Here is a 13364-nt window from a genome sequence, read left to right as displayed (position 1 = left end):
TACTGTCCAGGCCCTTCTCCTTCTTCACTATGTCTCCATGGATGGCGATCCGGCGCACGTGTAGGGTACGTTGCTACTTATTCCCCTGGTGTTTGGCTGCTCCACGGTTTGGGTATAGGATGAGATTTTTCTTTTGGTGTTGGCGTCGATTGCTTTGAACTACATGGAGGGGTTGAGATTATGATATTCACATCCACGTCCTTGGTGTTGTAGCCGGGATAGTTGGAAGCCTTTTTGAATCTACGTCACTGTGCCAATTCTACGGATGTATGTTACACCAACTGACCTATCGTTTATTACATGCGATCATTTCCTAACTTTCTCAGATTCCTTAAGTATCCCGACTTTTTGTTCAACCGCAACAGACAAGGAACACCGAGCAGATGGCGGACGAGCGTTTGTATGTTGAGACGGGCTCCTGCATATTCAGACACATCATCGTTCTCTAGGCTATCTACATCAGTTGAGACGGGTGGCTGCTTTCTAAACATCTCCAGCTCCTCACCGCTCTCCGCCCTCCACCATCAATAGGCCACGACAGTGACGACGGATCAAGGCCAGACCATACCATCTCTCCTTCTACCTCGCTCATCTTCATCTTCACTATAGGTTTCTTCCCGGAACGAGGCAGAAGCCCAACGTCGTCACCGGTCCGAGCTTCTGCTGTCCGTTTGCGCGTCCATTTGTATATAAACACGCAATCGAGCCATACCATCACAACAACAACACGTCGCGAACACCACACTGGAGGTACTGTGTATATGCAACTACAATCTCTACCAACTCTAATATCCAAAGGTCAGTCACGTACAGCGTCTGCACCCCCCTTTCCAAACGATTCTCCTCCTCTCTCCCACTGTGGATATCCCATTGCACACCCGGGATATTCCAATGGTTAATGCTAGACCGATAGTTCGCTTTTCAAGGACAAAATGGCACCACGAAGCCACGGAGGCCAGCAAGGCACTACCAGGGGCGTAGGAAATACTTCCCGTCTACCCACTGCGAGTACCGGCGTCGGACGCTCGACACCAGGACACCGCGGTATTCTCAACGCAAACACGGGAGCGGGCGTTAATGCCAGACGCTCCACTGCGACTGGAAACTATGCTCGTGGTGGTGGTAGTACGCATGCCCACCGACACCAACGCACGCCGCAAGCTCGTCGAAGTACTGATGCTCCACGTCCACAAGATACTCGCGCAGTAGGACGTCAAGATTCCGCTGGACCCAGCAACGACAGCGATAACGTCCGTCATACATTACCGTCTCGTACTCCTCCTACTACCACCAATACCCGCTCTCCCCCCACCTTCCCCATCCGCCGCATAAACTCCAACCCCCTCCACCTCTCCACCCGCCCTTTCCCCAGCGGCCCAAGACTAACCCGCATCTACCCTTCCTCCTCTTCCCACCGACCTCCTTCCTTCCTTTCTGCTCCCGGCCACGTACCTTCTTTCACTCTGCCTCCCCCTCCCCCTGCTCCTCCAATTCGCATGCTAAACACCATCCCATCCATTCCCACCCCTTCCTCTTCCTTTCTGTTCCCAAAAACCCGTCACACCAAACAGCCAGTATATCGCGGCAAAGATGATGTTAAACGCGCAGTTTCGAATCCGAATCTGCGCGCGATATTGGCGGGGAAAGCGTGGCCGAGGCAGAGGAAGAAGGCGGCGGGGGAGCGGCCGGTGTTGAGGATGGGGATGAGCAACGAGTATAAGTGAGGGAGGGAGATGATTACCTTTTTTCCCTTTTGCTTGGACTTGGTGTTGGATGCCTGGGCGAGTTTGATGAGAGTGGTATACGGGGATGAGATTTGGAAAGGGGGATAAGTACACCGGGATTGTTTCTTTGATGATGCGGTTACGTGAGAGGACCGGCCGAATGGTGGCAAGTAAAGAAACAGATGCGTGTGGAATGAGTACTACATCAACTCCAAGACACCCTCTCCCATCCGCATCATCCATCAATCAGTGCAACCACGTTCCATACACACGCCAACCAAGAAGAAGAACAAACACCTCATTCTCATCAAAGAAAAGAAAAAAAGAGAACATGACATTAAATCCTTTATATAAACAGCCCTCCTATTCCAAAGCCACCCGTGGCCTCCAAAAAAAAAGGGAGAAGAAGTGGCCTCAATTCAAAAACCCGAAAAAAGAGACCTCACGTCTCTCTCCCCCTCTCTATATACAACCAACGTCTCACGTCCCCGCCACATTACTACTAACCGTCCTCTTCCACCCACCCCACCCCCACCCCCCTCCATTCCCACTCCCCACCGCCTCTTTCGGCACCGGACTCGGCGTCACAACCGGCGTCTGCGTAGGCGTCACAAACGGCGACGACGCGCCATTACTCGCACTCCCACTCTGCGACATGACCCTCTTCATGCCCTCAAACCTCACCCTCAACTCCTCCAACTCCTGTCTCGCGACCGCCTCCGCCGTCTTCGCATTCACCAGCTCCAATAGCAACGCCTCGTTATCTGCAGGGCTATTATTTTCCGTCGCAGAAAGCACACTTTGCGTCGCCAAGCTACTCGAGCGCTTCGCAAAGACTTGCGTTGGAGGCGGAGCAGGTGCAGGAGTGTAGTATTGTCTCTCCGATTTCTGACTATTCGTGCGGCCCAGACGCAACTCCCTCAGTCCACTCGTCGTCGTGCTCGACATGACCGAATCCGACGTCGTAGAGCGCGATAGTGTCGGCGGTGTATCAGGCGGTATCCCGTTTCCGTGATGGTGGTGGTGATCTGCTGACGTCCAACTCGCGGCCGCACTCGCTTTCCGTGCATTCTGGCGCATTTCCTGGAGATTCTTTTCGAGGCGCTGGTTCTGGTTGTACGAGTCGGCGAGGCGGTGGCGTGTATCTTTTAGCGCGTCCCGCGCGGATTGTAACTCGGCGTCGCGGTCGTTGAGGTCGCGGGCAAGAGCGTTGGCGCGCAGAGTTTCGTTGGCGAGTTGTTCTTTTGTGCGGGTCAAAGAGTCGCGCAGTGATGCTTTTGTTTCAAACATGGAAGACGCGCGGTGGTGGGACTGGATGTGTGGGAAGCGGGCTTCGAGTGTTTCTACAATCTCCGTGGCTTCTTCAGACAGTTCCGGGGTTTCTTCAGACGGAGTCAGACTTGGCGGAGATGTGATTGTTGTTCGGCGGCGTGATGCGCGAGTAGATGGCGCCGCGAGTGTAGTCGTCTTCTTCCGGACCTTGTCGACGACGGTGCGCACGATGCGGTGGTCTTCTTTGCGGTCCTCGCGCTGCTTTTGCAACGCCGTTTCGAGCTCACTATTCTGGCGCTGGAGTTGGCTCACCGACATGAGTAGTTGCTCAATCTGATAGTGCAAATCCCGATCTTTGGCCGAAGCGCCCATGGCCATGGATCCATGTCCCGACTTGACCGACAGCGCATCGCCATTGGAGGCGCGCGAAATGTCCGTCATGGCTGTACTCTGCGTCGCAGCCGAAGCGTCAGATTCGGCAGTTGAGTTGAGTGTAGAGGCGAGACTCTGTTTGGAAGCCGAGCGCCTGAGGAAGCTAACCGGGCGTGAAGGCGCGGAGAGACCCGGGCTCAGGGAAACGGATTTGGTCGACGAGTTGGACGGACCCCACAGGCGGCCGAGGAACGACGTGGCCGATTTCTGGACCTGCTGCTTGGTTGAATCCTTCTCCTGCGCTTCCTTGTACTGTTGCTCCAACCCCTGCAGCCGCTCGCGCGTCACGTCGTTTGTGAAACCAACGAAATCTCCGACCAACTCATCGGCCGACCCCGCGTTGCGCCCATATGGGTCCCAGAGTTGTCGCCCCAAAAGCAACTGCATCACGTCTTCGAATTCGGTCAGCGACAGCAGCTTTTGCTCGTTGCGCTTCATGAGCGCGAGCGCGACGCGCATAATGGTCTCGGATGCGCCCTCGGCGAAGAGCACGTCGTAGATGCGGAACAGCATGGGCAGGGGACACGTGACTGCGAAAAAGGACAGGAACCACTGCGACAGGTACGCCGACTGCACGTCTAGCTCGTCAAGATGCTGGGCGAGCTGCGGCATGTGCGAACGGAGCAGGTTCTGGAACTGGAAGATGCGCAGGTGGAGGCCAGACAGGTCTGGCAGGAAGCAGGAGCGCAGATCGTAGTCCTCCATGAGTCTGGATGTGTTAGCAGACGGCGCTGTATGCAGGGCGATGCAACCCACCTCACAAGCACGCAAAAGGCCTCCTTGTCGCCCATCTGCATGAGCAGCGGGCCGACGAGGAAGCCGAGACCCTGGCAGTAGCCAATTTTGTGGTCGTACAGACTGAAGCATTTGAGCACGCGACCGAGCATCTTCTGCCCCTCGCCCTCCGGGTCCTTGAACATTTCGACACCTGGGAAACTCCTGCCGAGGTCCTTGTTGATGATGTTCTCGTACGGGCTCGACTCTCCGCACAGCGCGTCGTACTGGTCCTCGATCAGCTTCTCGCGCGAACCCGCTGCACTCTGCCAAACGACGCCCCGCAGTGGCGCTGGAATGCCGCCCCGGATCTTGTTCAGAGAGAGGGTGGGCAGTCGCTGGACCGTCTGCGGGTAGTCGCGCACAAGGGCGGCCCAGAATTCGAGTTCGGTCATGGGCGGCGGCGAAGGCAGCTGCGAGAAGCGCATGTTGGACGTGTCATCGGCCACGAGGCGCTTGAGCTGGTTGAACGAGGGGGGCCGCGACTGGCTGCGGGCACGGGCGACCTTCATGTTTGATTTGGAGTTTGACAGTATGGCGTCGTTTTCCTGCTCGAGGCGTGCGAGCAGCAGGGCCATGGCCTAGATATGTTAGCACTTGCTTTGCTCCCCCCTCGCCGCATAGGGGTATGCGTACCTCCTCCTCGCCCTCTGGCTCCTGTTCTTCCTTTTTCTCGAGCTCGGCCCAGTCGACCTCTTCGCTTTTTCCCGAGCCATTGCTAGTGCGCCGTCCCCGAGACTCTCCTGCGGTCTTTGGTGATACTGGCGCGTCGGTGTCACGGACGGAGATGGTCGGGCTGGTTGGGGCGGGTGTGTCGACGCTGGCTTGGCTGGCACGCCGGCCAAAGGCATTGCGGATTTCTGTTGAGTTTGTGCGTGAGGATGCTCTCCGGTCGTCGACGATAATCTGTGGCCGCATCGCCGAGTCGCTCGCGCCTTCCTCTTCCTCTGGCGACGTTCCATCTGTTTCCGAGAGGGGCACCGTGACCATCGAGTCGGTCGGCAGCGGCGAGCTGTCGACGTGTGTCCGGGGCTGGCGCTCGACCGTCTCCTCCTCCTTACTAGCCTCCATGGTGATGCTGCTGGTCGACACGGTGCTGCTATGGCACGCAGTTGCTATGGCACACTCTTCGATGACGGAGCGGAAATTTGCGTCCCCGCCGTCTGGAACGACAGAAGGCTTCGTTTGCTCGGGCGCTCGGTTCCGACGCGCAGACGGTGCTGGTGTAGAGCGTGTTTCACGCGGGTGGAAATTAGTTGCTGGCGCGGGCTTGAGTCGTGCACGCTGTGACTCTCGCCGTGTTAGTCTTCAGGCTGCATTCATGCAAAAGAAACAGAGACGACTACTACAGCGCAGACAGACAAGACAGGGCGCGTGAAAAGAGAGCAACGACGGGCGCAAAAGAGGGAACGATTTGCCTGCTCACGGTGCTCGAAAGGAGCATCAAGGAGGCCCTGGACTAGGCCTGCATATCGGCTAGCTCCATCTGTCAGGGTCCACAGTCGCCATCCCAACCTAATCAAGACAGGGCCAGTTGCTGCCCCTGGCCCCGCATCCCACCAACTCACCGTCCTGCTCCTCCGCCTTTCCAATCCATCGAGCCTTTTATGCCACTGATGGCGCCAGGAGCGCGCTGATGTCACCGTCCCTGACACGAGCGAGGCTGTGGCCGTGTAGCGCTTCATGCGCCCGTCTGCTGCACCACGCACACACACACGCTCACCCACGCGACGTGAACATGGCGGCCGCGCTAAATTTCGGCCCGCGAACCAATCGCCGCCGTCATCCCGTCCTCTTCCCTACCTACCTACCTACCTACCTACCTACCTACACCTGTCTGTCCCCATCGAGCCATCACCCAGTGGTCCCCATGCCCTCTTGAGTCGCTGCACCTCCCACGTCCTGCCTTGGCTTCGCTTAACCGGCGCGGGTGCTGATAGTACCCTCAACCACTCCAGGGATTACCACACACTACCCGACTGCCCCTGCAGACCGCCTCTTCTGCAAGCCTTGCGGCACAGTTGCTCCACATGAACTGTCCATCTTTTCCCTGCTTGCAGTGATCACGATGTTCGCGCGTAGTCTAGACTGTGGGGTTGGACATTTGTGATTTTCTCGCCTCCGGTATCTACCGTCCTTACGCCAGGATGTTAGCCGACAGCCTTCGAGGTTTTCCCGGATGTACTACGAACCTTACAATGGTCGGTCAGCACTTACTTCTTCTGCTCTGCACATGATGATGGAGCGATGTGTCATTCATACGTCTCGGGATTCTGTGAATCCGGGACATGCCCAGGTGTTTACTGGCATGCCCGAGGACAGCATCATCTTGTGATACAAGAGACTACAGTGAGAATATTCGATCCAGGAGTCTCACCATGGCTACAAAGTATATCCAGCTTACATGTAGCGTCAGAAAGTGATGTATTAGCAAGGCACAAAGTACACGCCTCTGCCTAGGTGTTTACTGGAATCGTCACGAATGAGCTCACTCATAGGTTCATCCAAGCTCGAGAGCGAGCGACAGTATCCTCCAGTTGTTCAAGAGATGGATGATATACGCAATTGGTACCCACAAAGGTTTGGTAAATCTACTCTCTGGAGTCATGCATACTTCGACTCTTCGCCTTCATTTGTCCTTGGTCTATTTCTTCATACTGCATTCATGATACATCATATTCAGAAACGAGTGCCTATACACTACGTCATTGTCATGAGGCATATATCGAGTGTGAAATGGATATTCACACCATGTCATTCTCAGACGACGAAGACGAGAGCTGTGTCGATTTGAACGAGAACTTTCCATGGTCTGGAAATATGAATCCAGATCAACTTGGCGGCCAATGGACCGACAGCGAAGACGGCGACGAAGGAGGCGCTGATCATCCTGGCGATAGCGATGACGGTGAGAGTGACGACGATGGCGACTTGTTCGCAAGCTCTTATAAAGCATGCTCCTCCAATTGCCCCAAGAAGGAACGTGCGCGTTTGTTGTTGAAGGAGCTCCAAGATACATATGGCAAGGTCCGGGGAATGGGACTCGAACAGATAATGGATATGCAGCAGCACGAAGACGGCTTCATAGACCTGACAGATGATGAGATTCGGAAAGAATACCAGGAAGCAGCGAAGGCGAGTCAAAGGGTGCGGGGGGAGTCATAGGTGCAGTTGGTGGGCCCAGTCATCTTGGGGAAGTTCTTGATGACAGGCTTTGCTGAAAGGCCGCGAGCAAGTGTCCTTAAGCGTAGCTGTTGATGGGCGTCTTCGATGTTCTAGAGGTGTCATTAAGATATTGTGTTAGATCTCATCTTGAATGATAGAAGTGAAAGTCGCAGGAGGACGTACCCATGCATGACCGTCTTCTGGAGAGAATGCTGACGAGTGAATAGCGCGCCTTGGACATCGTGGCGTGATTCAAGAAACTTGGTGAAAAGCGACATCAGGCAGAAATCTTCCACTGCCTGCTACTATTTCCTCACTCGGTTATTTGGACGCTGTCGCTGCGCTTTGGTCACCACAGTGAGCACTTAATCCAATCTCTTCCAAGTCAGTACCCCACAACCACGCCTGCTATTATTGTCACATTCTGGTCGCGCTGACTCAATCCCGTTCGACAACCAAAGGCGCCTGTAAAGACATTATACCCGACGCGATCATGTCTGGTGCACTTGCCCCAGAAAATGACCAGCCGCACTTCGCCATCGTTCAAGAAGGTTCCGATCAAACAGCGAGCAGTGTATGGAGCAAGGATGAATGCCTTTTCATCCATTTACAAGCCGACCTGGCGCTCGCCGTCGTGAGCCTCCCGATTGCGTCAGCACTTCCGGTGAACGGTTCTACCAACTACAAGAACTTTGTCAATTCTTCGAACAGGTAGCGAAAGGCTCCCCGGAAGGAGCATCGGAACGTCTTACTAGTATGGTCCTGAAGAGCGAAAACGAATACTGCTTGAAACAGGAAGAGTTGGTGAAGTCGGTATGGTGGAGGACAGAGAGCCTCTTGTAAAAGGCGCGCGAGGCTGGTGGATCTAAGCAATTGAAGTGGTGGACAGTCACACCGGTAGTCCTCGATGAGTACCGGAAGATTCGTGAGATGATCGGCTATGATACGGAGGTTCAAGATCCGAGGGATCACCCGGAGATGTGGGCATTCCTTGACGGTATTGCCCGTGAAAGGTTCCCAGAGTCATGCACTGTCGAGGCTACAAGCACAAGCGCTGAAAGAAGTGGCGTCGCTTCTGAAGTCGCCGCCGACGACATCGCGCCTGATAGCCTTGTTCCAGATGGCGCTGGCAGGAATGACGCTCACATTACCATTGATGCTTCACTGGCGGACGACGATTCACATGCCGTCGGGACTACACAACCGGGAGCGAGTACCATCTCAGAGTCAAGCCAGATCCCAGACATCAATATCGTACCATCGCAGGCTTTTGAGCCCGAGCGAACACCCTCCGTAGTCGGCACACCGGAGAGGCGTCTTGGGCCAGACGACTTCACAAAAGAGACAGGTCCCATCGGATGTACAATTTACTGCAAGAATGGTCGTCGATGCGCCTTGCGTGCGCCGAAGGATACACCAGAGGAGGAGCGTCCGACATATGTTTGCCATGTCCATCGACCAGCGCAGGTGAAAACGTCGGAGGCGGCCGATGCGAAGAAGCTGAAGCAAGAGAAGATGGCGCTGGATCATGAGGGTGGACTCACGTCCCGGGCAGATACAAAGCATGCGACACAGGCTGCTACATCAATTCAAAAGGTAGAAGACGACAACGCCAACGAGACTGGACCACTCCGAAAGCGCGCCAAGTTGATGCACAGGCTCGAGACACCCGATTCTGGTACTGATATGCGGGCCTTGGGCGACCGTTCGGATGTAGAAGGAGGCGAGGAAGAAGGTGAGGAAGAAGGTGAGGAAGAAGGAGAAGAGAATGAGGATGATGGAGATGAGGATGATGGAGATGAGGATGATGGAGATGAGGATGATGGAGATGAGGATGATGGAGATGAGGATGATGGAGATGAGGATGATGGAGATGGAGACGACTCCGATGACAAGGAACAGGAAGCAGAAGTGGAACTGACTAAAAGGCGCACCAAGTCAGCCCAGAAGCCAAAGGGCCGTAAACGTGGTGGGCACTCTGCCAATAGTGCAGCAAACGATCCGTGGTCTGGCGAAGAGCGTCAAATCTTGGTGGACGTGTTCAATGACTGGGTTGAAAAGCATGGTCTTCTCTCTTGGCGGGAAGACTTTACAAAAATCATTGGAGAGGCCTGCAACCTGATCAACGATTTGCGGACTGGGAACCCAGCCAGATACGCTGGTCGCGTTCGAGGCGTGGACGCAGTCCGGTCTCAGGTGACTAAGAAGGATTTCATCAAATCGGCACGAGCCGAGGCCGATAGGATCAGGGCGAGGACAGCAAATGGCGAAAAGATCGGAGACGCAGAGCTGAAGCCGAGGAATTACTTCAAGCTGGCGGACATAACGCCATAAGTCAGCGGGACGAGTAGTAAGGCCTGCCTGGATGAAGTAAAAGCTTCTAGAATGATTGAAGGAAAGCTCTGCTGACGGCGGCCTCATCATGGTATCGGTTTTCGCCTTTGGGCTGATATTGGGCGTAGATGTGAGATGTCTAGTCGCAGCTGCACAGATGTGTTGATTGCGACGGGAGCACACGGGCGGTGATTGGCGAAATCCAGTCGTCAGAATCCTTCGCTCACAGTAGTTATAGCCCTGAACTATGCCAATGAAAAGATCAAAATGTGTCTACGCGTTCCAATCATCCTCGATGCGAACTGAATCAGGGCGTTCCTGGCCTGCGACGCATGGTACCAACAGTCACTCCGCATCGCGTCCAGTGAATGAAACAAAGCTTGTATTCGCCTTCAACGGTGGTCTGGTGATGAAAAAGTCGATGCGACACATGATGAAGTGGTTGGAGACGAGAAAGCCAGTCTTCATCGTCAAGTTGAAGTTTGCAAGACAGCCGATCGGATTTCACATTTCTAATCAAGATGGAATGCGCCGCTAAAGGTGTGGTGTCTAATCGTAGCGCAGACGACATTCTCAAAAAGGTAAAAGATGCGATTCGCCGGCTCAATCTAATAGGAGAGAAGCCAATCATCGACCTGGCCGGACGTGCTTACAAGATGATGGAAGATATCAAAGCCAACATACACGTTCCAGACGATGTCAGACGCCCGGCTGAGGCTATCCCAGGATTTCCAGTCCCTACCTAGACACCGTGGCAAGGAACGATCTGACATTAGACTATTAACAGAAAACCCGAACACTGCTACCAGACTACCGCTTTCGCTATATTACTTTGTCGTTATTACTCCTGGTTTTGCATACCCAGGTACTGCTATATATCTTCCATGTTCATTATGATCACCCCAGCCAGCATCAGGACACAACGTCACAACAGTCGTCGAGGACAACACCAACTTCAAGCTTAGGTATAGCGAATCATACTTTTGGATCAATCCAAAGGATCTAGAGGGTATTGTCTAAACTGTTACTAAACTCGTGGAACCACGCTGACATGAAAGCATAGGATCTTTCATCGTCACTTTCCTCAATCAAAGTTCATCTCCAACTCATCCTCATCGTCATCACTGTTTTCTGCCTCGAACCCAGCTGTCTCAGCGTCATGCTTGGCGGTGCGCGCATCCATCTCAGCTTTTGTCAGAGGCCTTGGCTTCGCAAAAATTGCTTCTTGTTCGTCATCATCTCCTCTAAAGCCTCTGCTGTCCTTAGCGGTGAGCCTAGGTCGCTTGCTGAGTCTGTTTGGGGAAGGAGGAGGCGGATCGTCGTCATGAAAGTCACTGTCGCCAGTCTCCACCGCTAGATCAACCTCCTGGTCGGAGTCGCCGTCGAGGTTGAAACCGTTCGGGTTGCTCATAATCTCGGAGTCGGAAGCAAACTCATCATCAGAGTCGTGCTTCCGCTTGCGGCCGTGATCGGGCCCGTCTTTACCGTAAACGGAAGATTTCTCAGGCTGTGTCTTGGCCAAGAAGCCAGCGATGTCGATCGCTTCATCCGGGTAACGCTCATCGTCTGGAACGAGTTCGCCAGCTTCAACACGTGTAGCAGTCTTTTGGCCTTCAGCGTAAAGCAGACCAAGAGGCTCGTTTGGCTTGTCGATCATCTGCCGTTTCGCCCAAGCAGAAACCGACTCTGCCGTGCGCGCGCGGCCAGTCTTGTTGACAAGTGTATTCATGAGACTATGTTTCTCGTTGTCCCATATCCGAGGAATGAACTTCTCCATACCATTCTTCTTGATCCAGGAATTCGAGAACTGGTAGACCAAGATACGCTCCTCGTCAGTCCAGGAATCGCGGACTCTGGTCACTTCTCTGGTTGCACGGCTGCGCCACTGAACGATTTTCTTTCGATACCGCTTTACCCAGGTCTTGTCGTTGAGATCGATCTGGTCCAAGAGGTCAACGTCGACGACATGGTCGTGGATGTACGCGTTTGTGCCCTTATCGAAAACCATAAACTTGAACTTGGTTGACCAACTCGTTTCGCCTCGCGTCCAGACCTTGCCAACACCATCATCATTGACCCAAGCCATGTCCCTTCGCTTGGCGGGAATAGTGACGGAGGCAGGATCGGGAATCAGATACTTCGGGCGAGTCTTGTCGCGCCACATCTTGGCAAGTTGATCGTCGGTATACTTGGTTGCGATTTCTGGGATGGTGTCCAGTTGGGAAAACACCTTCCCGAGCGGAGTGACGACGCAATGATAGACTCGGATCTGATTACGATTGTGCATTAAGCGCATGAATTCCTCGGATTTCCGGCGTGGTGCCTGATTGAAGACCGGCCTGGGTCGCGTGTGTTTCCAGCCTTCCAAGTCGTACTGATGGCCGTATATAGTCTGGAAAAGCTGTATCAACTTGTCATACTTCGCCGTGTCCGTCCAAGGATCGAGATCAGGGTTCGTGATCGTTCCCTTCCTCCTCAGCTTCTCAAGCAGCTTTCCATACATGCTCACCAGGTTTGATGTAAGATAGAGCTCGTAGAAAGATCGGTGCTCGGGATTCTTTTCGCCGTTGACTCGATTCTTGGGCTCCAGGTTTAGGTTGGCCTGTGACTGCTTCTTGATTGCAACCATCAGGTTTGGAACGAGTTCGTTACACATCTCTTCGTACTGCCGAAGTCGCTTGGAACTCTGACTTCTGGTGGACCAGTGCGTCGCAACACCGTCTTCAGTGACATCTCCAGCTAGGAATGCGTCCAGCTGTCGTACTTGAGCTTCCATGTCCAGATCGACGACTGGCCGTGAAGTATCTCTCGACAAGGCCAGGAGAGTAGAGTAAGTCATGAGAATGTGTAACTTCTCCGGATCCAAGGAAGTATTTGATGAGGCCGGCAGCGCAGATGTCGTCTTGCCGTCGCTGTCGCGATGTGGTACAGCGTCTCCTCCAGCCGCGCGCCCCTCGACATGGTCGTCGTCGTCAGTGGTATACTTGATTGGTATATCTGGATGGAAATATGTTAGGAGCGTTCAAAAGGTCCGTGGTCGTCGGCAAGGGCGCTATACATACTACTCTCGGCGCTGTCGTTGGTGTTGTCGCCAGTCGCGGGGTTAAGCATTTCGAATCACTCGTGTTCGTCGCTCGCCATGTTGCAGTTGAAAATTGCAGTTGCGAAGTCTTCTAGGACTATGGGATGTGGCTGGAGCGGTAGGTTTTGTGTTCGGTCTCTTTGGTAACGGCTTTTGTTGTGGCAGCGTTTGCGCTTCAAGCCTTGGCATTCGAAAGTGAAAGAGTTGCTCGGATAGCAAATGAGCAAAATTGAAATACTGACTTAGTGCTGTTCGGAAACATGCATCTTGCTCGAGCGTGAGAAAGTGCACTTCCATAGTGAGTAGCAATAGAGACATGGGTAGATCAATACAGCAGTAAATTCGAGAAAGCGATAGACTTTCCACGCAAAGTTCCAGGAAACGAGAGTAGACACGCGTCGCAGACTTCAATTTTCGGAATTGTTCCTTCAGTATTGCCGTCAATCCGAGCTCGAAATTCTAAGCACGATGTTCCAGAGACGACAAAGAGTTCCAGTACGTCCATCCCCAGGGTGATCTGGTCCTTGATGAGCCCCAGAGAGCAACTATCGCAGGCGAAGATTGGGACTAACTGGCCGAGA

At 53.8% G+C, this 13364-nt stretch overlaps 2 protein-coding genes across 2 annotated transcripts; both read right to left on the bottom strand.

The window, feature by feature from the left end:
- Positions 1-2204: 2204 nt before the first annotated feature.
- Positions 2205-5273, bottom strand: ACET3X_007896 (uncharacterized protein; the record flags this gene model as incomplete). The annotated part of the gene is made up of 3 exons (XM_069454092.1): positions 2205-4137; positions 4185-4783; positions 4839-5273. 3 exons carry the CDS (start codon positions 5271-5273, stop codon positions 2205-2207), a joined length of 2967 nt encoding a protein of 988 aa, XP_069305059.1.
- Positions 5274-10785: 5512 nt separating this feature from the next.
- On the bottom strand, positions 10786-12812 carry ACET3X_007895 (uncharacterized protein; the record flags this gene model as incomplete). The annotated part of the gene is made up of 2 exons (XM_069454091.1): positions 10786-12698; positions 12764-12812. 2 exons carry the CDS (start codon positions 12810-12812, stop codon positions 10786-10788), a joined length of 1962 nt encoding a protein of 653 aa, XP_069305058.1.
- Between the last annotated feature and the right edge of the window lie 552 nt (positions 12813-13364).

This window comes from Alternaria dauci, chromosome 7 (assembly GCF_042100115.1).
Source record: "Alternaria dauci strain A2016 chromosome 7, whole genome shotgun sequence".
Taxonomy (NCBI): domain Eukaryota; kingdom Fungi; phylum Ascomycota; class Dothideomycetes; order Pleosporales; family Pleosporaceae; genus Alternaria; species Alternaria dauci.
Note: the sequence above shows the minus strand (reverse complement) of the source record. Positions and strands in the feature narration are given on the sequence as shown.